This window comes from Anomaloglossus baeobatrachus, chromosome 5 (assembly GCF_048569485.1).
Source record: "Anomaloglossus baeobatrachus isolate aAnoBae1 chromosome 5, aAnoBae1.hap1, whole genome shotgun sequence".
Lineage (NCBI taxonomy): Eukaryota > Metazoa > Chordata > Amphibia > Anura > Aromobatidae > Anomaloglossus > Anomaloglossus baeobatrachus.
This window is the reverse complement of record NC_134357.1, coordinates 141,087,390-141,110,623: the sequence shown is the minus strand read 5'-3', so window position 1 is coordinate 141,110,623 and position 23,234 is coordinate 141,087,390. Positions and strand designations below refer to the sequence as shown.

At 42.5% G+C, this 23,234-nt stretch overlaps 1 protein-coding gene across 1 annotated transcript in view; it reads left to right on the top strand.

Moving 5' to 3' along the window:
• Positions 1-23,234, top strand: part of MICU1 (mitochondrial calcium uptake 1) — a 399,405-nt gene that overhangs the window by 58,119 nt on the left and 318,052 nt on the right. Inside the window, exon 3 of the mRNA XM_075348939.1 lies at positions 13,814-13,991. Coding sequence (XP_075205054.1) covers positions 13,814-13,991 — 178 coding nt within the window. The remainder of the gene's footprint in view (positions 1-13,813; positions 13,992-23,234) is intronic.

Genomic DNA, 23,234 nt, shown 5'->3' with positions numbered 1-23,234 from the left:
AACAGTGACACTTGGATGGTGTTAGTGCCTAAGCCACCTGAAGGGGTGTATAAACTGCCAATGCTAAAATGTTACATGAGAACTTTATACATGGCGTGGACAAATATTTCATTATACCTTATCTACTTATTTCCCCTCTATCGCTACCTCTCCCCCCTCTTCTGTAACTGACAATTTTGAATTTATAGAGGTAGATGAGGGCGGAGATAGATGGAAACCAAACAAGTGAGCAGGTGCACTTAAATGGGATCTGTCATCATAGGATGACTGTTAAAGCCAAGTACAGGCACTCGGTGCATCATGGCGTGGTTGTACTTATAAATGCCCCGTCCCACCTGCTGATCTCCTATCTTCACCCCCCTCCTCTTCTTTGATTGATAGCTCTGGCCTCATAGAGCAAGAGAAGGGCAGACATAGAGGAAAAAGAAACAGGTGGGAAGGTGGATTTAAATGTTTGGCCCCGCCATGATGCATGAGCGCCTGTACTTGGCTTTAACAGTCATCCTTTAGGGGTTGTCCGGTCTAAAACAACAAGTCTGCAGTTACTCTGTGACTGCGGACTTGTGAATCCTCATATGTGCGCACTGTGAGGATTCTCCATTATCATTGTCAGGAATAGCGGTTATGTGACTGTGTAAGGGGTGGACGGATCCCTGGTGGTGAAGAAAACGTTTCCCCCCCTGAAGACGCTCCACGGTGTGGTGGCCAATGGTACTGATAGAATGCTATTTGTTGTTTTAGTAATAACCGGTTCCCCCTACTAGGTGTCAGAGTGGAGTTGTGGTCCCCCTGGGAACAGTGACAGGAGAAGGAGGGGCAGGGCAGCCTAGGTGGGGAAGGGAGGGCTCTGAAGCAGAGCAGTGTGTGCAGGACAGTGTGTAGTCTGATGTGACTGAAGAGAGGAGTCCGAGGCACCGTGGCAGAGTGTGGGAGTGAACCGTGGCAGACAGCCAGAGTGAGTGCCCAAACAAAGAAGTAGAAGTACACGGGTAATGCCCGTAACAGCCAGAGTGCGTGCATAGACCAAAGAAGTGAAGATACACGGGCAACGCCCGCAGAAAGGAAAAGAAGTAGTCCCCCCAGCAAGAAGTGTAATCTGTAACTGAAGTGTCTGTCTGCTGGAAAGTGTAAAGAAGAATAGAAGCTACGTTCAATAAAATGTCTCTTAGTTTACCAGCTGCCTGTCTGTGGCTCTTTACTGGAAGTGGCGAAGCACCCTGCGAACAGAAAGAAAAAGGTGTCACCGAGCGCCAAGGTACCGATATGCATATGCCCCTGTCATCCACACTTTGCCCCACAAACAACACCCCTGTCTTAATAGTGACGGCCGAGCCGGGGGTCAGCCTGTCGCACGAAGGGGCCACGACTACACCCCCCGAGGCACCCCCTGCCCCCGTTACAACTGCAAGTATACGTTATGCAGACTCTGACACAGAATTCGACTAGCGAGTCAAGGCCTCTGACCATACACTTTCGTTGAGCTTACCGGAAACAGCCTATCATTTCCCAGCCCTGACACTGGAGAACAGTTGTCATTTTAGATTGGACAACCTCTTTAAGACCTCATTCAGAAAACGATATTTCACGTATGCAAAAAATGGTCCAACTTTCATCAGGGTTTTGGATTCAATTGTCATTAGTGTTGGGTCAGTGTCAGTTTTTACCATGAGCACTTCATCAGCGATTTTCATGTATGAAAAAATAAATTGCAAAGCTTCTCCTACCTATTATACTGCTTGCCATGGACAGCACACAGATTGTACACTGAGGCTGTCCTCGTGCTGTGTCATTTTCACAGACCCATAGATTTATATGGGTTATTTTGATCTGTGACTCAAAAAACAGACATGCTTTTTTTATGTTTTTTTTTCAGCAACCGGTCCCCAAAATAAGACCTGGATGTGTGAACAGTTCCATAGATTATAATGGGTACATGTTTTATCGGTCACAGTCGCAGCTAGAACACAACATGATTCACGGTCATCTGAATGAGGCCCAATACTAAGCACATTTCAGTGCATCTTCTGTGGACAATAATCAAGTTTCTTGAATTGTACAGATTTCTTTTTTCTTGTGTCAATGTTTCCTGAGCGGCTTGGTTAAATGTCAGCTAGTAAAGGTCAGAGGAGCTCTGCTCATGATGATTTTTTTTCTACCTGTCCATAGAAAATCTGCTAAACTTTTTAGTAGTGACATTTTTTTAGGGCTTTATAATAGATTCAAAATCTAGCCATATACATTAGATGGCGAACAACGCTTTCCCCGATCATTTGGCTGACAGCCATATCAGCCAGCTGTCCCATACACAGGACTGCTCGCTCAGACGAATGCTCCTGTGTTCTCTATAGGAAGGCCATTGACTGACATGTTAATCAGGGGCTTATCTCTGGGAAAACAATGTGATCAGCAGTTCGAAATCTGACGTGCATGATTGACATTTGTCCCGAAGATTAGTCTGCCTGCAAGCCCATGACCTTGAACTGTCGGCCGAACCCTTAAGGCCCCGTCACACACAACGAGATTGCTAACGAGATCACTTCTGAGTGACCGTTTCTGTGACGCAGTAACAATCCCGTTAGTGATCTCGTTTTGTGTGACAACTACCAGCGATTAGGCCCCTGCTGTGAGATCTCTAGTCGTTGCCGAATGGTCAGGACCATATTCTTCAAAGGCGATGTCCTGCTGGGCAGGACACATCGCTGTGTTTGACACTGTGTGACAGGGTCCCAGTGACTGCCGAGATCGTTATACAGGTCGCTACTGCGACCTGTATCGTTACTAAGGTTTGACTGTGTGACATCTCACCAGCGACCTCCCAGCGACTTACCAGCGATCCTTATCAGGTGGAATCGTTGTCAGGATCGCTGGTAAGTCGTTGTGTGACTGGTGAGTTTGACCGACAGTCTGATGCATTGTTTCCTAACTCCAATCCTCTAGGCCCACCAATAGATTATTTTTTCAAGATTTCCTTAGTATTGGAGAGGTATCTCCCATGCACAACTAAGAAAATCTTGAAAACATGACCTGTTAGTGGGCTTGAGGATTGGGGCTGGAGAATATTGGTCTTTGTATGGAGGCTTTTAGACACTGGAGCTGTCAGCAGCGGAAACCATCAGTTTTTCTTTCTGCCCCCACACAGCTGTCGCAGGGAGCCAACAGGTTGTTTAGACAAGGGGAGAACTAATCATGATCCCTATTTATGCCATTTATAAAGTACATCACTTTCATTAAGCCAAGCCCCCTTGTCAGTAAAGAGCAGGGTCCTGGTTGGGTGGGAGAGAAGCCTTTGATGTGGGTCTAGAGCAGGGATTCTCATACTTTTCGTAATTACGACTCACAAGACTGATTTAAGTTGTTGCCTGGACTGTTCACATTTGCATGTTTGAGCCATCGTTGCAGATTTTCCTTTTTGATGAGGTGTGCAGCTCTGTTCTTCAAATGATGGAACCTGAGTAACTTAATAGGGTTCGTCAGACGCCATTATTATCCACCGTGCAACATAATAATTTTTCACCAATTTTTGTTTTTCTGCTTTTATGACAGAGCAGAGCATTTTTGTGGACTCTGCCTAATAATATATACACAGAGCAAGTTGCTAGCGAAGAGTTAAGATCCTTCAGTCGTAGGTTCTCAATGTAGAAAGCCACTCTTCTGTCAGCTTTAGTCTGTCCTGCCAGATCTTCTCCAAGCCATTTAACCTTTCATGCCTCTGTGCCCATGTGATTGTTTCCAGTGAATTTCGTTCTCCTGATTTTTACTGCAACTACTCTGCAATGTTGGGTTGAAGCCCAAGTGCCCTAAAGAAGAAATAAATCCTGCTGTACAATTATGATAGTTATCTAGTATTGTCTGCAGCGTTATTACCAACGTACCGTTTATTAGGCTGGGCAACATGTGGAAAAATTGAAGTCATGATTTGGATTTTGCAGCAATTCCCGTTAAGTGAAAGTCCTTGTGTAGTCTGAACCTTTCTCTTAAACTAAGGCCAGCTTCACACGTCCGCGATCAGACTTCAATTTCCGGAGAAATTGCCGGTCTCCTCATCTGAACGAACAGTCTACGAGGCTGTTAGTTTGGGTCAGTAGACCTGTACTTGGTTCGTCAACAGACTGTGAAACGTGGCTGTGTGATGCTGGCCTTACTCGTTAAATAATTTCAAAATCATATTCATTAAAGGAACATAGCGTATTTTTTTTCTTTTTTTTTTTTGCCCTCTCCGTTAGTCATCATTAATGTGTGTGCAGTGTCTTCTTTTCTTCATGAGAACCTCATCGTGAGCCTCACAGACTTTCATTAGTAAGGTGAGTTTCTGTCCATCCTGAAGACATTGTGTAACCTGTCTGGTCACAACTGCAGACACATAATGCACTAGAGGAGCGGACCAATGCTGGAAACGGCAGAGGATAGCGATAGTAAGAATTTAATGTGCATACTACACACATTACTGATGGCTAATGGAGGAGAGAATAGATAACAAACTCTAGAGTAGTCTGTTTAGTGTTTCACCAGTATTGAAGGGGTTGTTGGACTTCATATCTGTGCCTATCTTGTCTGATATTGCAACTCGGGCACATTTGTTCTTTCACAACTTGAAGTGGTTTCTGAGATGAAATGTCCTTTTTTCTAATATCAGACCCCGACTTTAAAGAGGTAGTCCACTACTCAGCATTAGTGGCCACATTGATCTAAAGCTCATAGAGAAGGCTTTTCTCAAATACCTTGCATAGTAAATTCTGACTCTGAGCATCACCATTGCGGTCCGCTCATCCCCATCACATGACCCCCGGGCTCCATGACCTCTGAGATCTGATGATGTCACGTCAACTTCCAGTTGACTCGACATCATTGAGGCCGGCCCCAGTTTCCGTTCGGGACTGGGCTGTGGGTGGATTTTCACCGGTCGTCACAGCCCAGCATCGCTCCTGCTTGTGGCGCTCTGCAGTGAAGGAGAGAACATGCCAGATGCTGGGCTGTTACGATCGATGGAGACTGGGTTCCACTTTGGTGATGTTGGGTCGCCTTTTAATGATTATTTTTCTGTATGATAATTTTACCAGATGAAAATCTGAAGAAATACAATGCAAGTTGATAACTGTACTTGAGCTGCCCGGCAGATATAATTAATGCAATAAGAGGTGAGGGGGCTATAAGCAGTAAAGTGATCCTGCTTACATCATACTTTAAAGAGCAACTGTCACCAGTCTGGGGCTGCAAATTTTTATTTATTTATTTTTTTAAGAAAAACTTTGTAGTCTCAGGTTGGGGTGTTTGCTAAATATTACCTATTAAGAAAAAATATCACTTGTGTACCCTGAAAGGGTATGACTTTCTAGCAAAAATCACGTCCAAACTTCTGGATTATGGGATCCCAGCATGTAGAGAGAAGATTCTGCAGCTCTTTGTGAATTGAGAGGGTAACATCTCTCTCTTTTCACTAACCCCATCACTGGTATATTCTTCACCGCTTTAGTATTGTTACCATTCAGTAACAGTTTTAGAAGTACTATAGACTATCAATATCTTTGTAGTTGTAAATCTTCTTAATAAATGTGTCACATTTTATTATGGTGGGATTTTTATCCAAAAGGTGTTTCACTGTTGTGATATTGATGACCTATCCTGGAAATAGATCATCATTGTGAGATCAATGGGGGTCTGACACTTGGCACCCACCTCAACCAGTTGTTCTTCGGCTATGTTCATTTTGCATTTCAACCTCACATCGCTGGCTCTAAAGCCCTGAAAAACAGGATTTGGACATATGCCAATGGGGCCATTAACTGTAATGATTCACATGGAATTACTGTGTGCTCTGTCGGACATCATTTTCAACTGTATACGCCTATGTAAGGTGGGCTCCAAGAGTGGGTCCCATCAGCGCATGTTCTTTACATTAGTTTTCAAAGGCTTCAGACTTAAGCCCCAACATAGGCACTAACGTGAGGGTAAATCGCAATGTGAACATATACCCAGATCTAAGGCTATGTGCGCACACTGCGTTTTTTTTGACGCTGCGTTTTTGTGCGTTTTTGGCCGCTAAAACCGCACAAACGCACCCACGTCAAAAAAACGCGGCAAAAAACGCACGCGTTTTGCCGCGATTTGGTGCGTTTTTTTGCTGCGTTTTGCTGCGTTTTTGCTCACTGCATCTTTATGCGTTTTTTATCAGTGAACAAAAAAAAAAGGTCTGATGTCATTTCCTTCTTCAATGTGTTCTTCATTCTCCACTAGTGTATGCAGAAGAGCAGACAGCTGCAGAACTACAAGGCTCAGCATACTCCATCCAATAGTGTATGCAGGAGAGCAGACAGCAGCTGTCGAACTACAAGGCTCAGCATCCTCCTTCCAGGACTGTATGCAGGATTTCTTTGCCCCCCCAAACAAAAAAAATGACGTGGGCTTCGCCATATTTTTGTATGCTAGCCGGGTACAGCAGGCAGGTACGGGCTGCCCCCAACCCCCAGCTGCCTATTTGTACCCGGCTGGGAACCAAATATATAGGGAAGCCCTTTTTTTTAAAATTATTTCATGAATTTCATGAAATAATTAAAAAAAAAAAAAAATGACGTCAGCTTCGCCCAATTTTTGAGTCCAGCCGGGTACAACTAGGCAGCTGGGGATTGGAATCCACAGTGCAGGGTGCCCATGCTTTCTGGGCACCCCCGCTGTGAATTGCAGTCCCGCAGCCACCCCAGAAAATGGCGCTTTCATAGAAGCGCCATCTTCTGGCGCTGTATCCAACTCTTCCAGCTGCCCTGAAGCCGGGTGGCTCGCTGGGTAATAATGGGGTTAGGGCTAGCTGTATAGCTGGCCCTAAGCCCGAAATTCATGGTGTCACGCCAATATTAGACATGGTCACCATGAATTTCTAGTAAAGATAAAAAAAAACACAACACACAGAAAAATATTTTTATTAGAAATAAAACACAACACAATTAGTGACTCCATCTTTATTGAAATAAAGAACCCCCCCCTCCGCAGTAATCCTGGGTCAGGGTCCCGCGCCGTCCAATCCGGATCCAATATCATCTGATCGGTTTGCTGGAAGGCAGAGCGATCAGATGATGTGTCAGCTTCAAGTGCCTGAATCCCATCACACATCAGCTGATTGTATAAAAGCCGATTATACAATCAGCTGATGCATCGGTGCAAAAAAAAATAAAAAAAATAATACTCACTTATGTGCTGATTACCGGCAGCTCCTGCAGCGATGGGGCGGGAGTCTGATCCTGTCCGATCGCTGCAGCAGCTGCCGGTAATCAGAGATGAAGTCTCCTGACGCATCCGCTGATACCGGCCGGGCGCCCGCGTCACCGCGATACTTACGATCACCTGATGCGTCAGGTGACTGCATCAGGTGATCCATCGCCAGGTCCTGCATCCATCGGAGGTTTCCCGGCCGTCTGCACACAGTCGGAGCGGGGGTGGCGATACCGTGAGAGGAGATGGGAGCGGGCATGGCACCGGGATTCTGCAGACAGGTGAGTATAACTTTTTTTTTTTTTTTCTACTGTTAACTTTTGTTTTTGCAGCCGCTTCCATCTCCCGCCCAGACATGGCGCCGCACGGCAGCATAGATGCCCAGGACGAGAGGTGGAAGCGGCGGTGACGGTACCGGGAGGATTCACGCTTCTGTATATACTGACAGAAGGAATCCTCTTCCTGTACATGTCACTTTACTACCCACCTCCTGCGTTTATAGCTGCGTTTTTGGTCTTCAAAACGCAGCTATTTGCGTTTCTCATTGCGTCTTTCAACATCCCATTGAACTCAATGGATGAAAAGCGCAGTGAAAAACGCGGGAATAATTGACATGCTGCGTTTTTGTGGCACCACAAAAACGCAGCTGAAAAAAAACAGATGTGTGCGGACAGCAAAAATTAAAACTCATAGACTTTGCTGGGGAAGCAAAGTCCTGCAGTTTTGAGGCCAAAAATGCACCCGAAAAACGCGCAAAAACGCCGCGAAAAACGCACTGTGCGCACATAGCCTAACAGAGGAACTGCAGATCAGCTCCTATTCAAATTAATTTACATCCAGCCACTGCCAGTGCTGAACCCAGCTTTTATTGGTTTGGGTGTTGGCTGTAGGACTCTCATTGACCAGGCAATGATGGTTTATCCAATGGATAGGCAATTAGTATGATAGTAGTGAATCACCCCTCTAAGGCAAGGACCTCAGATTCTCACATCCAATGGGGGAGTCTCGTTCAATTAATGTCAAATTGCAGCATACTGCCATTTTTTCTCTAGCTCAATTGACATAAGAAAAAAAAACCCAATAATCAGCACTGTCAAATTGGTCAAATTGCTATCTAATAAAAATAAATCGGGTAGCACTCGTCAGATTCATACGGTGGTGTGAGTGAGCCCTAAGGGGTACTTTACACGCTGCGATATCGGGACCGATATTGCTAGCGAGCGTACCCACCCCCGTTGGTTGTGCGTCACGGGCAAATCGCTGCCCGTGGCGCACAACATCGCTAACACCTGTCACACGTACTTACCTGCCTAACGAAGTCGCAGTTGCCTGTGAACCGCCTCCTTTCTAAGGGGGCGGTTCGTGTGGCGTCACAGCGACGTCACGCTGCAGCCGTCCAATAGCAGAGGAGGGGCGGAGATGAGTGGGCAGAACATGCCGCCCACCTCCTTCCTTCCTAATTTCCGGTGGTTGGAGGTAAGGAGATGTTTGTCGCTCCTGTGGTGTCACACAGCGATGTGTGATGCTGCAGGTACAGCGAACAACATCGCTACTCACCAGACAACGATATTTGGTGTTTGGACGACTTCTCCAACACCAACGATTTTTACCACTTTTGCGATTGTTGAAGGTCGCTCATACGTGTCTCACGCTGCGATGTCGCGAACGACGCCAGATGTGCATCACAAACACTGTGACCCCGACGATAAATAGTTAGCGATGTCGCAGCGTGTAAAGTACCCCTAAGACTGGTATCTAAAATCCTGGCCTACCTACATGTCCCCTGTGTATCGAGCTGTGCTTATAGGAGGAATTAGGACATTTAATTGAGGAGGGGTACTTATTCCTTGTAACACATGGTACCAGATTTTGGGTTCTTTGTTTCTGCTTTTCAGCCTTTTGATATAGAATATTTAGCTGTGATATAAATCCAGGCTGCGAATTTTCAGTTAAAACCAGACGTCCGCTAAAAAGATGATTTGTCATAAAAACAAATCCTTTCATAAATGTTCTGTTCTTATTTCTCGGTGTTGTGACGGCTGACAACTTTTGGTTATAAAATAGATTTGTGATCCACAGCCATCAATCACTCACTGCTCACACCTACGTGACTCGCTTCACAGACCATAAATCTCACCCAGTAAAACACAAACATACAAATCATTTCTCGGATTTCTTAGAGTAATGTGAAAATAAACAATATCTAGGAACATAGCACAAGCTGGGATACTAATGGGAAATAAAGCTAGGAACAATAAATGTCAACATTATGGATGTATAAGAGCCGAACATACAAGGCAACTACATGGAGAAGGAGACTTGTACTTGGACATGCTGGTGACCACTCATCATGGGTCACATACTCCCTCACATCAGCGCTATTCTGTCGCAATGCCGGATCCGGCACAAATAACAGTACAGTTCAATGGACTAGTGACAAGATAAGTTCAGGTGTCAGCATGTGACTTTATTTTACCGCGATTCCATTGAACTGTATTGAACTGTACCGCATTTGTGCCGGATCCGGCATTGTGGCAGAATTCCGCTGATGTGAAGGGGGCCTTACACAGGCGTCTGTGATTTTCCTAGTACGCAATAACATTGTCCGTTGTTCATCCGTGTTTTGGACATAAATTTCCTCAGTGTTGATTTTTACTATAAGTATTTAATTGGCTATATTCACTGGAAGTGGTAAAAATAAACAGCAAAGCTTCTCCTATCCTATGGAGAAAAAAATGGGAGCAAAAATTGCATGATACTGTGAATTTCAGATCTGTAGCTTGTCAATTGATGCTGTGGGTTCTCATCTTGGATTTCCCGCAATACAAATTGTCAGCATCATTGCTCATAGAGTAAAACTGCAGCTTTACAGCACTGGAGTTCAGGGTAAAAACCCCACCAAGAACAATATCTGCGTAGAGTTTATGTTCTCCCCATGTGTCTTCAGGTACAGGAATTGTCCGTGAAGTACGAGGAGGCGAGACACAGAACCTTCAGATCTACAGATAGCTCTTTAGCCTCACTTGCATGTCATTTCAAACATTGATTTCTCAGTAGCACAGGGACTGACTGGCCATGTAAAGGTGTTGCTGGACTTGTCTTTTTAAGAACCACATGTATGTATAAATAGTTTACGTGTGTGAAATACTGCCCTTTAAGGTCAAATTAGTATCACAGGAATGACTTTTTGTTTCTGAACCACAATTAAAAAGTAATGTCTGAATTTCATTAGTTACTAAAAAAAAGAAAAGAGAGAGAGAAAAGACACTTAAAGATTGGTTGCACTTCCTAAATTTAAACAATGTAAATCTCTCGTAACAAACACAAAAACTTCTACGAGAGAAATCGAAACATTTCAAATTGTGCATATTGCCCCAGAATATGTTTCCTAGGCCAAAGATTGTCACTGGGATACCCCTGCAACCGGCATGATAATCAACAGAGCCATGTAAGGCTGTGTGCGCACATGTGCTTTTTTCATGCTTTTATGCTGCGTTCTGCACTGCAGCGTAAATGCATGCGTCCTGCGTCCCCAGCACAATCTATGAAGATTGTGCAAATTTCATCCGCACGTTGCGTTTTAGAACCCAGCGTTTCGGGTGCTGAAATATTTTGCCAAAACGATGCATTCTAAAAAGCAACATGTCACTTCTTTTGTGTGTTCCGGAGCTTTTCCCACTGTCTATGGCAGAGCAAGCATCCAGAACGCATGAATTCTGTAGGCACAATGCTTTCAAAATGCAGCTTTTTGGCTGTGTTTTGAAACGCACATGCAGTGACTTAAACTCTGTGGAATAGAACACAGACGTGCGCACATAGCCTAAATATGCTGGATATCTGAGATAAGTATGAATGGACACTGTCCCCAAAGGGATGTCACATAGACAAACATAATGCAGTGTAAACAGAATACATGAAAGTAGGCAGTAACTATATTCAATAAAGTTAAATGTGCATAGTGACCCCACATGTATTGCCGGGAGGTGGCTTCCTCAGGGGACCCACATAATAATATATTCACTGAAGATAGCTTTTAAGCTGTGAAGTGAAAATTTGAGAATGAATGATAAGACCAGGAGGAGAAAGAAGCAGATTTCTCTAATAAGATATATTACAAAGTTTCTTATGTTCACATGTGATAATGATTTTATTAAAATGCCTGTTTCTCTCTAACCATTGCGTGTTGCAGATGTTGCCTTCTTGAAATTGCAATGTTCTGGAGAGCCAACAGTATGGTTGATAAATTACCTTTTGCTGTCCCTCATGTGCTTTTTTTCCCCGGAGAGTTTCTTATCGCTCACAACAATGAAACAAAGTAAATGGTCTGATCTTTGTGTAATGTAGAATAATAATGAATTGTGTCATAACACATTAATGTTAAACCTTGTTTAAAACTCCAGCAAAACGAATAAAATGAGCTGGAACACATGTTGGTATAAGCTCAATGGGAAGGTGCTCAGTCACACGGTGGTCGTTTAACAGGCAAAATAAAATGAGCAAATGCCCTTCAGTAAGTAAAAAAAAAAAAAAAAGTAATAATAAAAAATAACATACCGTAAGGTACTTAGTCAACACTGTTTTGATCAAAAAAAGGGTTAGTCATCCCACCTCGACTTATATGATTTTAAAACTCCACCAATGATCTCCAATAATTGTTCACGTGACACAAAAAGCCAGTGTATAAAAAGATTGGGAACATGTCTCAAGCTTTTACTTTTGCCAACTGGGACTTTAAAGATTGAGTTATAATTATATTAATATTTTAGATATTTTCGCCTGGCTGCACTTAAAAAGTAACAATCGTTTTATCACCATAATTCAGTAGTATATGTGAAAGTAAGAAACTTTGTAATATGACCTTAAATGCTTAGACATATATGATTTATAGTCCCATTTACCAAGATACCCAATCTCCTAACTTAGAGCCAGCAAAGTCCCCATGGAAAACTCATGGCTTATCGAAGCTAAGAAACACCCCATCAACTTCTGAGAATAAAAACTTGGATGCGTCTTTGAACAATTAAGATTAAAATCTTCCACCATTGAAGAATGGATCTGAATCGACCGTCTCACAAAATTTCCTTTCTCCTTTCCAAGGATGATCTCTAGAACATATTCTCACCTCATCTCCCCCACAACCATTTACAAACCTTTTATTTTTTTATTTCTTTATTTTTTGGGAAAAAGAACTTGATATTAAATTATCAGATGTTGAAATCAAAGGTATTCTCGACAATTCTCATGGTTTCTCCAGATGCACGCTGTTAGAAGAAAATGCTTACAGAATAGTGTCCAGGTGGTATAGGACCCCTGAGTTCCTACATCTTTTAGGACTAACTGACTCTAATCTCTGCTGGATGCTCCACACAAACAGGAAACGTATCCCCCATTTTTTGGCATTGCCTTAGATTAAATCAATTTTGGGGAGATATTAACAGATCTTAGATTAATTACGGCTGACCTAAAAAAAGACAGAAGTCCATCTATCCTGTCCTTCCACAAACTTTAAAACAAAAAGACATGGGCTCTTGCCTTTTGCTAGTGGGAGTACCCAAGCATTTAAGCCCCATACACTGGAAGCCGTTCACCCCATTCACTTGATTTGCAGACTCGAAGAACTTTCCAGTTGAGAATCACATACACTTTATGCATTTATGCTAAACTGGGCACCATGGTTCCGAAATTTTGGCAAATACAATTAAAACGTTCCTCTTCTTCTCCCAAACCATTTGTTCTGCAACTCTCTTTATTCTTCAGCCCCCTATTTAATTGACCATCCCCAACCTCTATTCATTAACCCTTCAACCATTCCGATATAGTAAAGTCTTGTCTACATGCACCAACTTTGCTTCTGGATTTGTCTTGATGATCTACCTTTTATTTTTGTATTTATTGACTGTGCCTTTGTTATCTATTGTTGTTTGTAATTTAAACGAGGAATGTTTAATTCTTGTTACCACTACATTACTTGTTAAATAAAGAATTATTATAGCTTTGTAATATATTTTATCAGAAAACATTTTTTTATCCGCCTGCACTGATGTGTCATTAAAATTCTCAATTCTGAGGTAAAATCTGTCTTCAGTGTAGACTTTCCCATTACTGCCATTACTGAGATAGGAGATTGCAGTTGGTGCTCGTAAAGTTCTATGGAGAACTGTAATTCTTTTTTTTTTTTTCAGGAGAACTGCCAAATGTCAGTAGTTGCCTCTAGCTCCTCTTCACTCCTTTCTCCATAGAATTTTTAAAGCACTAACTTCCAAAATCTGTGTTCACTGAAGACGGATTTTACATATAAATTTGTGAATATGGTGAATGACAGATCAATCCATGAGGAGAAATAGGGACATTTTTGGGATGAGATACATTACACAGTTGCATATTTTTATGTGTACTATTGATTTATGAAATAAAGAGTAACCATTATTTTAATTTCTAAGTTTATAATTTTTATTTTTTGGCTGTCTTTACTTCCATTTGTACATTTCTTGCAACTCTACAATGATAACACTGGTTGTTGTGTCTTGTGTGTAATACAAGTGTAAATTGTTAAGGTGCACAGATAATGCCGCATTTATATTCCCCTAACAACACGTCGTCTTCATCTCACCAGAGCTAATGCAGAAGCCCAGTCTTCAGTGAAGCACAACTTGAGAGAGGAGAACAATGCAAAAGCGAAGGAGGCCGAGGACCAAGAGGACGGTGATGACCAGGCTGTGGAGTCAAGTGAAGAAGACCAGCAACCGGAAGGAAAGAAGAAGAAGCAACGTGTAGGATTCAGGGATCGGAAGGTATGTGGATTGATAGTTGTAGACAAATGATGGGATTTTTCAGGTTGGAATGTTTTTTTACTTGAAGTACCCGTTAATTTTATTAGGGTTATTATTTGATACAATGTCAGTTAGGTGACTTCTGCAAATACTCCTACACAGTGGTTTTGTAGTTAAGTATTTTCAAAACTGCAATGATATCTGTTTAATTTTAGGTTCACTGATACTGTCCTTTTCACCCTGATTTCCTTCCCGTTTTTTTAGCAGGGATTGCACCTTTGGTAGCTGTCATGGCTTTCAAGTGATAATGTAGGCTACCATATGGTCATTGCATTATGTTTGCTTTGGAAACCTGACTAACTCGCAACAGTTCTGTTGATGTCAGCAAAGTGTGCTAATTGAAAGCACCACTCCAGCGGTTTTTTTATTTATTTATTTTTTTTATTTGAGCGCTGCAGTGTTACTTTTAAATGTAAGTCCCCTTCCGTGTCTTATAATCACCTGCTGCCGTGTTCATCTTTTATTAGTGCCACTTCCATCTGTCTCAGGTGATTTGTGACCTGCTAGCTCCTCCGGTGTGTCATGGAGTGCGCCGAAGGTCACAAATCAATGTAACTCTATGGCAGCTTAGTTCTGGCTCTCATAGACTTGTATTAGGCACTTGTGATGTAACTTTTGACTTCCAGCCAGTCAAAGGTTACGGGCACAAGATGGTGCCTTGGGACAAGAGTGGCACCGAAAAAGAAGGAAGCAGCTGGAGCGTGAATATAAGAACAGGGGAAGGGGATTTACATTTAAAGTGCCACTCCAGCATTGAAAAAAATGCTGGAGTGGTTCTTTAAGGGTAATAGCAGCCCATGACCAGATCAGAAGTTCTTCTGCAGAATAGCTAAGTTTTTGTTTGAGATTATACTCTGGAAGATTTCTGATGGAAGGCTCTATTGAATACCACTGTATACCTATATCACCCATTGACAACTGTATACATATAATTTGGTGATGGCCCTCTATAATAAATTGTTCAGTTTGTTGACAAAACCTTAGCATGTCACCCTGATGGAGGCCAAGAGCACATTCTTGGGGATTCTCTTTGGGGAATAGCGCTATATGGATATGTTGGTCTTAGAAACCGAGATATTTTTCCCAGAATAGGACTCCAGTACAATCTTCAGAGAACCTCATATAGCCCACAGGTAACTAAAATCACTTTGTATCACAAGTTGTACAGGTTCAGAAACTCATATATGAAAAGTGCAGGACTTGATGGGCACAATCTCACAGCTACCTTTAAAATTGGTTGATTCGCAGAATACTGGTGGGTTTTCATGACGACTGGGGGCTCTATGAAATCGGAAATTCCAAAATTGGCACTTTACGATCAGATGCATCTCCCTAACAAAAATGTAATAAGTGATTGAAATGTTGGATCTATCACAAAATGGTAACAATAAAAAAATCAAGTCCCTACGTAAGAAAAAAAAAAAAAAGCCCCAACGTCTCTCCATTCATGGAGAAATAAATGAAACTTAGAACATAACTGGAGAACTAGACATGAACCGCACATCCAAAAAAAATCACTTGGTCTAATGCCGCTGGGCAAAAATTTTAATACCTGAACTTGAGGTTCTTGGTTTAACCTTCTGATCAGACTATGAAGCCACTGCCACGTCACGGCGAACCTCTGTCTTTTTCTTCAGCTACTGCATAAATGAAACTTAAAGTCTCTGACGTCGGTGACAAATACACTCGTTTTTTTTTTCTTTTTAGTTTCCCAAGTTTTTTTTATTATAATATAAATGTAACAGTAAGGAAAAAAGGGAAACCTCGATGTGAACTACCTACAACAGGTGCATTTTATCAATATGGTAATGGGAACCAAACCTTCTCAAAATATAGCAAATGAGATAAATTTACACCCTGAAAACACAACGCAAAATAATCTAGGAGTGGAGGAGGATTCACAGTTACCACAAATTCCAAACCCCAAACTTCTTCAAGAGAACTACTCGCAAATAGTTTGCTATATCTTGGACAAATCAGTTACATTGTAGACAGAAATATACAGTATTTGTTAACTGGATTAAGCCAGTCGGACAAAGGCAAATATATGTTGACTTTCACATCATTATGACCACATTCCTAGCACTACATGTAAAAACAGAACATGAAAAGAAGAGCAGTTTGTCGTAATTTAGGATCATATTTTTATCACAGACCCTTAAGAGACATAGACACACTTGTGGGGAGAGGACACTTGGGAACTCTAAATGAGTTGGCTTTAAAAGGACTATTTCCCTCTGGAATGGTGAACTCTTGGGACAGGCCCAGTCGGTATGAATAAAAGTGTCTTGCGCTATTCCATATCAACAGCAAAGGTCCGAATCAAAGATGGGCATTTTCTTCAGTCTAGTGGGTTGTTAGTACACTCTGTAGGAATCTATATTGTTTAACAATATCTGTTGAGTTCACAACCAAAGACAAAAAGGAGTCCTCTACTTCTCCCCAATCACTATCCTCAAACTCTGCTATATCACCCTGCACTTAACCAGAATATTTGCAAAGGGTTTAATAAATGATATAGATCTAATATATAAAGCTGAATGTGTGTATGTATGTATGTATGTATGTATGTCCGGGATTGGCATCTGCACCGTCGCAGCTACAGCCACAAAATTTTGCACACTCACACGTCTGGACCCCGAGAGCGTCATAGGCTGTGTTGTGAGGCGAAATTTTAACCCCGCGCGTTCCAATTTACCAATCAATTTTGCCCCTATCTACATAATGGGGAAAAAGTGAAACAAAAAGTGTATCCGCACCGTCACATTTACAATCACGAAATTTTGCACAAACACCTCATGTGACCCAGGGAACGTCGTAGGCTATGTTTTGACAGGAAAATGTAACCCCGCGCTTTACAGTTACTCTCCAAAAAACATGCCTCCATTAAAGTAAATGAAGCCTTGAACTACAGGTTATTAGTAGTAGCTGTGATTGGTTGCTATAGGAACAAAAGACATTCATAGTATAAGAAGCTTATATGTGAGGTAATAAGATGTCGGTGGGGAGACTGATAGAGAGAGACAGACAGACAGACCTGGAAAGAGACAGCTAACCTACAAATGACCACTGGTCACTATTGGATATATTAGGTCCAAAAATTAGACACAGATTTGCACATGATTTTAATTAACACTGTCTGTTTTCACTGTATGTCCCATTAATCATGAATATAAATAAAGATTTGTTATACGTTTTTTTTCTATATATATGTGATTGTCTAATTTTTGGACCCAATTTATCCAATAGTGACCAGTGGTCATTTGTAGGTTAGTAGTCATAACTCTGGGATCATGGTTAAAAATAAATATACCTGAAGATTTGTATTACAATGGATCTTGTTATTCAATCAGTGGTTTATCTGGAAAGAGACAGCCCGGGGAAAGAGACAGACTAAGACAGACGGAAAAGAGACAGACGGGGAAAGAGACAGACACACATAGAGACAGACACAAAGATAGAGACAGACAGACACAGAGATGGAGACAGACTGATACAAATACAGACAGAGATAGAAAGTCAGACAGAGACATAGACACAGACAGACAAGGAAAGAGACAGACAGACAGCGACACACAGACAGAGACTGGGAGAGAGACAGAGAGACAGTTACTATCCCGGGCAACGCCCGGGTACTACAGCTAGTAAATTATATGAATGTCAAAGGCTTAGCCAGGAATGTCAACCTCAAGAACAACTCTAGCTTAGTGCAACCTACGGTAATTGTGTTTGATGGAAGCCGAATTGTGTGATAAAGGGGGGGACCTGAGTTGCATGTATGGAAAAGGGGCAGAATTAGGCAGGTCTAGCGAGATTTTAGAGGGTCCAAGGTTCGGGAGCTGAACAATTTTAAAAATAGCTCAAATACTGCAGGCCAACTCTTGCACAGAATATACCCGAGGATACTCTCTCATAAAAGCTAAGAAGGGCTCGGTTTAAAGCCATGGCTGCACTACTGCTAAGTCTATCCTCTAGCTTGCAAATACTAATAATGCTGATAATAATTACAGATACGAGGAGCTGCTACACCTCTGGATTCCATCAGGTCCTGCAATGTCGCTAGATTGAATTTAGGGGATCTGTTCTGCAAATATAATAAGCGTAAAATGTTAAGACAAATTTGAAATAAATATAGTAATTTTGGAAGATATATAATTTTTAAGATATTAATTCTACCTAACAGGGATAAGGGAAAATAAGACCACACCTTTTAGTTTATTCTCAATAACCTCTATCAAATGGTCTAAGTTGTCTATAAGGAGCTGCTGATAAGTCTTTGGCTTTGTGATCTTTTTTTGTTTTTATGGTAACGAATGTGTATAATGGTTACCAGCGTTCACCGGCTCCGTCACGATCCCAGCAGCACAAGGTTATGTCTGGCGATGCGTGCGGAGGGCCGGGGCCAGGCCGAGGCGAGCGACCAATCCGTGGGGGGGTGGAGCCGAGGCGAGGCGAGCGGCCAATCCGTGCGGGGGGGCGGGGCCATGGCGAGCCCAGCGGCCAATCAGCTTTGTGTCACCGTAAGGACACAATTTTGGAGCAAGACAGACAGACAGACAGAATAAGGCAATTATATATATATAGATAGTTTAGTTCTGATAGGTCAGATGTACAAGTGTAAGATGCATTGTCTAAAAGAAGTATAGATGGTTGCATACTCTTACTTGCTGCAGAATCATCATATCTTCAGAATGAAGATTGAAAATGCAAGCACTCTTGTTTATGCTCATGGATTAGTTTTACATTGTAAGGTTGTTGATAGAAACAACAATATTCCAGATAAATCTTAGGCTGAAATGACTTCTCTGGAAAATACCTGCTGCAGGATTTTTATATTCATTTGCTTCAAAGCCATTTCACTTTTTCCATGTTTATTGCATTATATTTTATGCATAATATTTGCTACATCATGTATATGCCTTTTGTGTATTGATTTCAATGTGAGAATGTAATATGCATAACATAATAAAACACTAGCATGTGTCGTACTGTGCGCATTGAACTGCATCCATTAAAATTACAATAGAACACTCCAGAGAAAAAATAAAAATAGACTGTCTTAGGTTCTTGCAAAATCCAGCAACCATTGCTTCTTGAAGCTGACATTTGTTAAAGGGCGCTCATACTCATGGAGCACAGTCTAAGGCTATGTGCGCACGTTGCGTAAATTCATGCAGTTACGCTGCGCTTTGCAGCGCAGCGTAACTGCATGCGTCCTGCGTCCCCTGCACAGTCTATGGAGATTGTGCAGGGGCCGTGCGCACGTGGCGTCTCAGAGCGCAGCGCTTTGGCTACTGCCGAAGCGCTGCGCAAAAAGAAGTGACATGTCACTTCTTTCCTGCGCTTTGCCGGCAGCTCCTGCTCTGTCTATGGCAGGAGCTGCAGGCAGAGCGCATGGAATCGGCGCTCACTACGGACATTTCTGCAGCGATCTAAAGCGCACATGTGCTCTTCAGATCGCTGCAGAAATTTCTGCAGGCTAGTACGCAACGTGCGCACATAGCCTTACTCCTCTTGTTCTGTTTAGTGTGTGTTTTTAAATATGTATTCCTTTATTCTGATTATTCATGAATATATATAATATTGTATTTTGGGATATTTTTAGTATGCATGAACGCATGTTGCACAGCATCATCTTATTATTCATACACATATGGACAAAAAGTATTGGGACACCTATAAGAGTGATTATGGCATCCAGTTCTAAATATGTAGTTGGACTCCATTAGGGAGGCTTCTTACCAGAGTCTGTGTTGAACGTTTTGAGCATTCATCCAGAAGAGCATTAGTGAGGACAGACACTGGTGCTGGACCAGAGAGTCTAGGTTGCAATTTCCGATCTAGTTCCTCCCAATCAAATTTTCCACCCCATATGTGCATCCATCATGTCCTTATACGTTGGCTTGTGCACTGGGGTAATAATCCTCCTGGAACAGACAAGGATCTTCCCCAGACTGTTATTACAACAAATCTATAAGCATATAATTGTCCATTATGTCTTGCTATGTTGAAGCATTAAGATTTAGTGTCACTAGAGTTAAGAGGCTTAGAGCAACCCAATAACATTATCCCTCCTCCACCAAATATTATAGCTGGTCAGTCAGGCTGGTAATGTCCTCCTGGCATTTGCCAAACCGAAGCTTGTCCATTAGATGCCAGATAGAAAAGTATTATTCATCAATCCACAGAAATTTTCTTCTGAGCCACACAGCAAAAATCTAGTGACAGATTCCCTTTGTTAGATAACGGAAAAGATTGTGAGTCTCCAATATTCACATAGGGAGAATTCATCATACACTTAGCTCTAGGTTTCTGGCATGTAAAAGTCCAATTTCTGTGCAATACTTAGCTGCAGTAAAGCAGAGCGGCCTTTGCCTTTTTTCTGACAGCCCTGGCAATTTTTTAATAGTCATGGGGCGAGATATTTACTGTAATTTTATATCAAAACATGTACATTAGACTTCCGGGAGGCGGAGCTACGAGGTAGCTGCTTTTATCATGAGCTCCTGCAGCAGCCTAGGCCAAAAACGTTATCCAGGCCCATCCTAACATCTCAAGGCTGCAGGGATAAGGACAGGACAAGGGGCGCACATCAGGCCCGGCTCTCTTGATACTCCGGAGGTGAAAGGTGTATGCTGCACCACAAAGAAAGGAGTGCTCTGACACAAAGCACCAGGCTGCAGGCTGTGGGCTGTGCTGCACAGAGGAACGCTGCCCATCCTCCCTGCTCCCCCTGCAGCTGTGCCACTGCAAACGTAAAGCACCCGGGACCTGGTAAGAGAGGGGTTAAATATCCAGAAGGAGACAGGGAAGGGGACTGAAGTGCTTCCAGCGGCAGCCATAGTTTTCAGTGAACTCTCTCACACTCCCCTCCCTGCCACAGAAGAAATAGTGAAACACCGAGCAGCAGCAAGCTCAGCAAACAGGACTGCACGCTGTGTTTACCTGTCACACAGAGCCCACCGTCTGAGATACTGTGAGTGAGGAGGGAGCTGAGAGCCCCTGGAGACATTCGGCTGTGAGAGCAGGTCAGGAGATAAACAGTGGGCTGTGAAGGGGGCAGATACATCCCTGCAGGTCTCACCTTAAATGGCTGCTGCACAAGGCCTGTAATCTGCAACAGTAAACAGAGGCAGATAAGCCTGAAATGCATCACAGCTCAACTTGATTAACCCCTACTTCACCACTTCACCAGCACTGACAGTATAGAAGAGGGTGAAAAACAAAAAGAAGTGGGATCAGTCATCTGGCCTGCCTCCTGCCCTTCTGACTGGTGTTTTTCAAGTAACATCTATACACTCTCATACACAGCGTGGAAATAATTGTGAAACAGCCAAGTTTACCACACAGATGTAATTAAGCCTATGTTATTGTGACGTCACCACAGTCTCTAAAGAAGCTCCATATTTACAGTTCTTACTATGGATAAATTTGTGGGTAAGAGCAATGCCACACAACCAAGTAAAGGAATTAGACCGCAAAGATGAAACCAAAATGCACCCCCATCACCAGGGGCTTCCCCTGAGGCAACTACAGACCCACCCCAGGCCACTGCTAAGGCCATCACGGATCTCTTGATGCCGGTGATTGATGGGCAGCTGGCAGCCTTCCAGTCTTCATTAGACGTTATAGTCACCCAAGTTAATGCCCAGGGTTTAAGGCTAACAGATGTGGAGCAGAGGGTCTCTGACATGGAGGACTCTGTAAAGGAAATTTCAGAGATGCTGGAGAGCAGGAATAAGGACATTGCTGTATTGCTGGACAAGGTAGATGATCTTGAGAACAGGTCCAGACGCAATAATTTAAGGTTGGTGGGCGTCTCTGAATCGGTTCGGCAAGCTGATCTACTGAAACTCACTTCAGAATGGCTACCAGGAGCTTTGAAATTGGATCTAAAGTAGGGGCCAATTGCTATTGAAAGGGCCCACAGAGTGGGCCCACCTCGAAATGATGGAGAGGTCAGACCCAGACAAGTAATTTTTAAGGTCCTGGACTTCCAAGACAAGATCAGATTGCTGACAGCATTTAGAAAAAATCGCTCACTTACCTACAATAACTCTAAACTGCTTTTGTTCCAAGATTACTCAGCAGCCTTGACAACAAGACGCAAAGCCTTCAATCCAGTATGCAAACTATTGGCGGAAAAAAATATTCGCTTCAGTCTACTGTATCCTGCTGTTCTACGCTTCACTACAGGGGGAAAGAATTGGACTTTTGAAGATCCTAAGTTGGCTTTAAATTACCTTCTTCAGGAAAATGGAGCTTCGCCAGCACTCAACACAGACACTTAAATCGGAGACGTCACTGTGCTACAGTTCTGATGTTCATTCTGTTTTTCTTTTTTTTTTTTCAGTGTCAGGACTGCCAGAGAGGCAGGTGACATTGCCATTAGATTAAGGTTTTTGTTTAGATGGGAAGGGGTTAGGGGGCTCTGCGTGCGCACCTTTAGTTTAGCTCTCATATGGGTTGTCGTGTTTACTCGCTGGGATGGACAAGGGAACCCAAATAGGTTGTTTATAATTTTACAATTAATTCCTCCTTCTGGAATAGGATAAATGACTAACACAGAGAGCACAAATGTGTCCACGATTAAATCGCTGTATTTGTGCTCCTGGAATGTTAACGGGTTAAACTCTCCTATTAAGAGGAAAAAAGTTTTAAATTATCTACATCGTTTAAATTGCCATATTGTCTTCTTACAGGAAACACACTGGATGAAGGGCAATCACCCATTTCTTCACAGCAGAAAATATGCCGTATGCGCAGAAGCGTCATTTACGAGAAAACAAAGAGGGGTAGCTATATTGATCAATAAGCATATTAGTCATGAAGTTCTGGAGGTTTCAGAGGACCCTATGGGGAGATTATTATTGGTGAAAGTGAAGATAGAGGGCACTATCTAGAACTTAGCAAACATATATGCACCAAATATTCCTGATCCACAGTTCAGAGCCAGATTGATCGAAAGTATCACAGGTTGGGATATGACTAATTTAATTGTAGGCGGAGATTTCAATGAGGCTCATGATGGAATTTTAGACAGGTCAAGTCCCCAGCCATCTCCTCTATTGGCGCTCCATAGTGGTTTGCAATATCTCGTCAATCAATTGGGACTAATAGACACATGGCGCATGCAGCACCCAATAGATAAAGACTATACATTTTATTCACATGTCCATGACTTACATATACGGATTGACTATT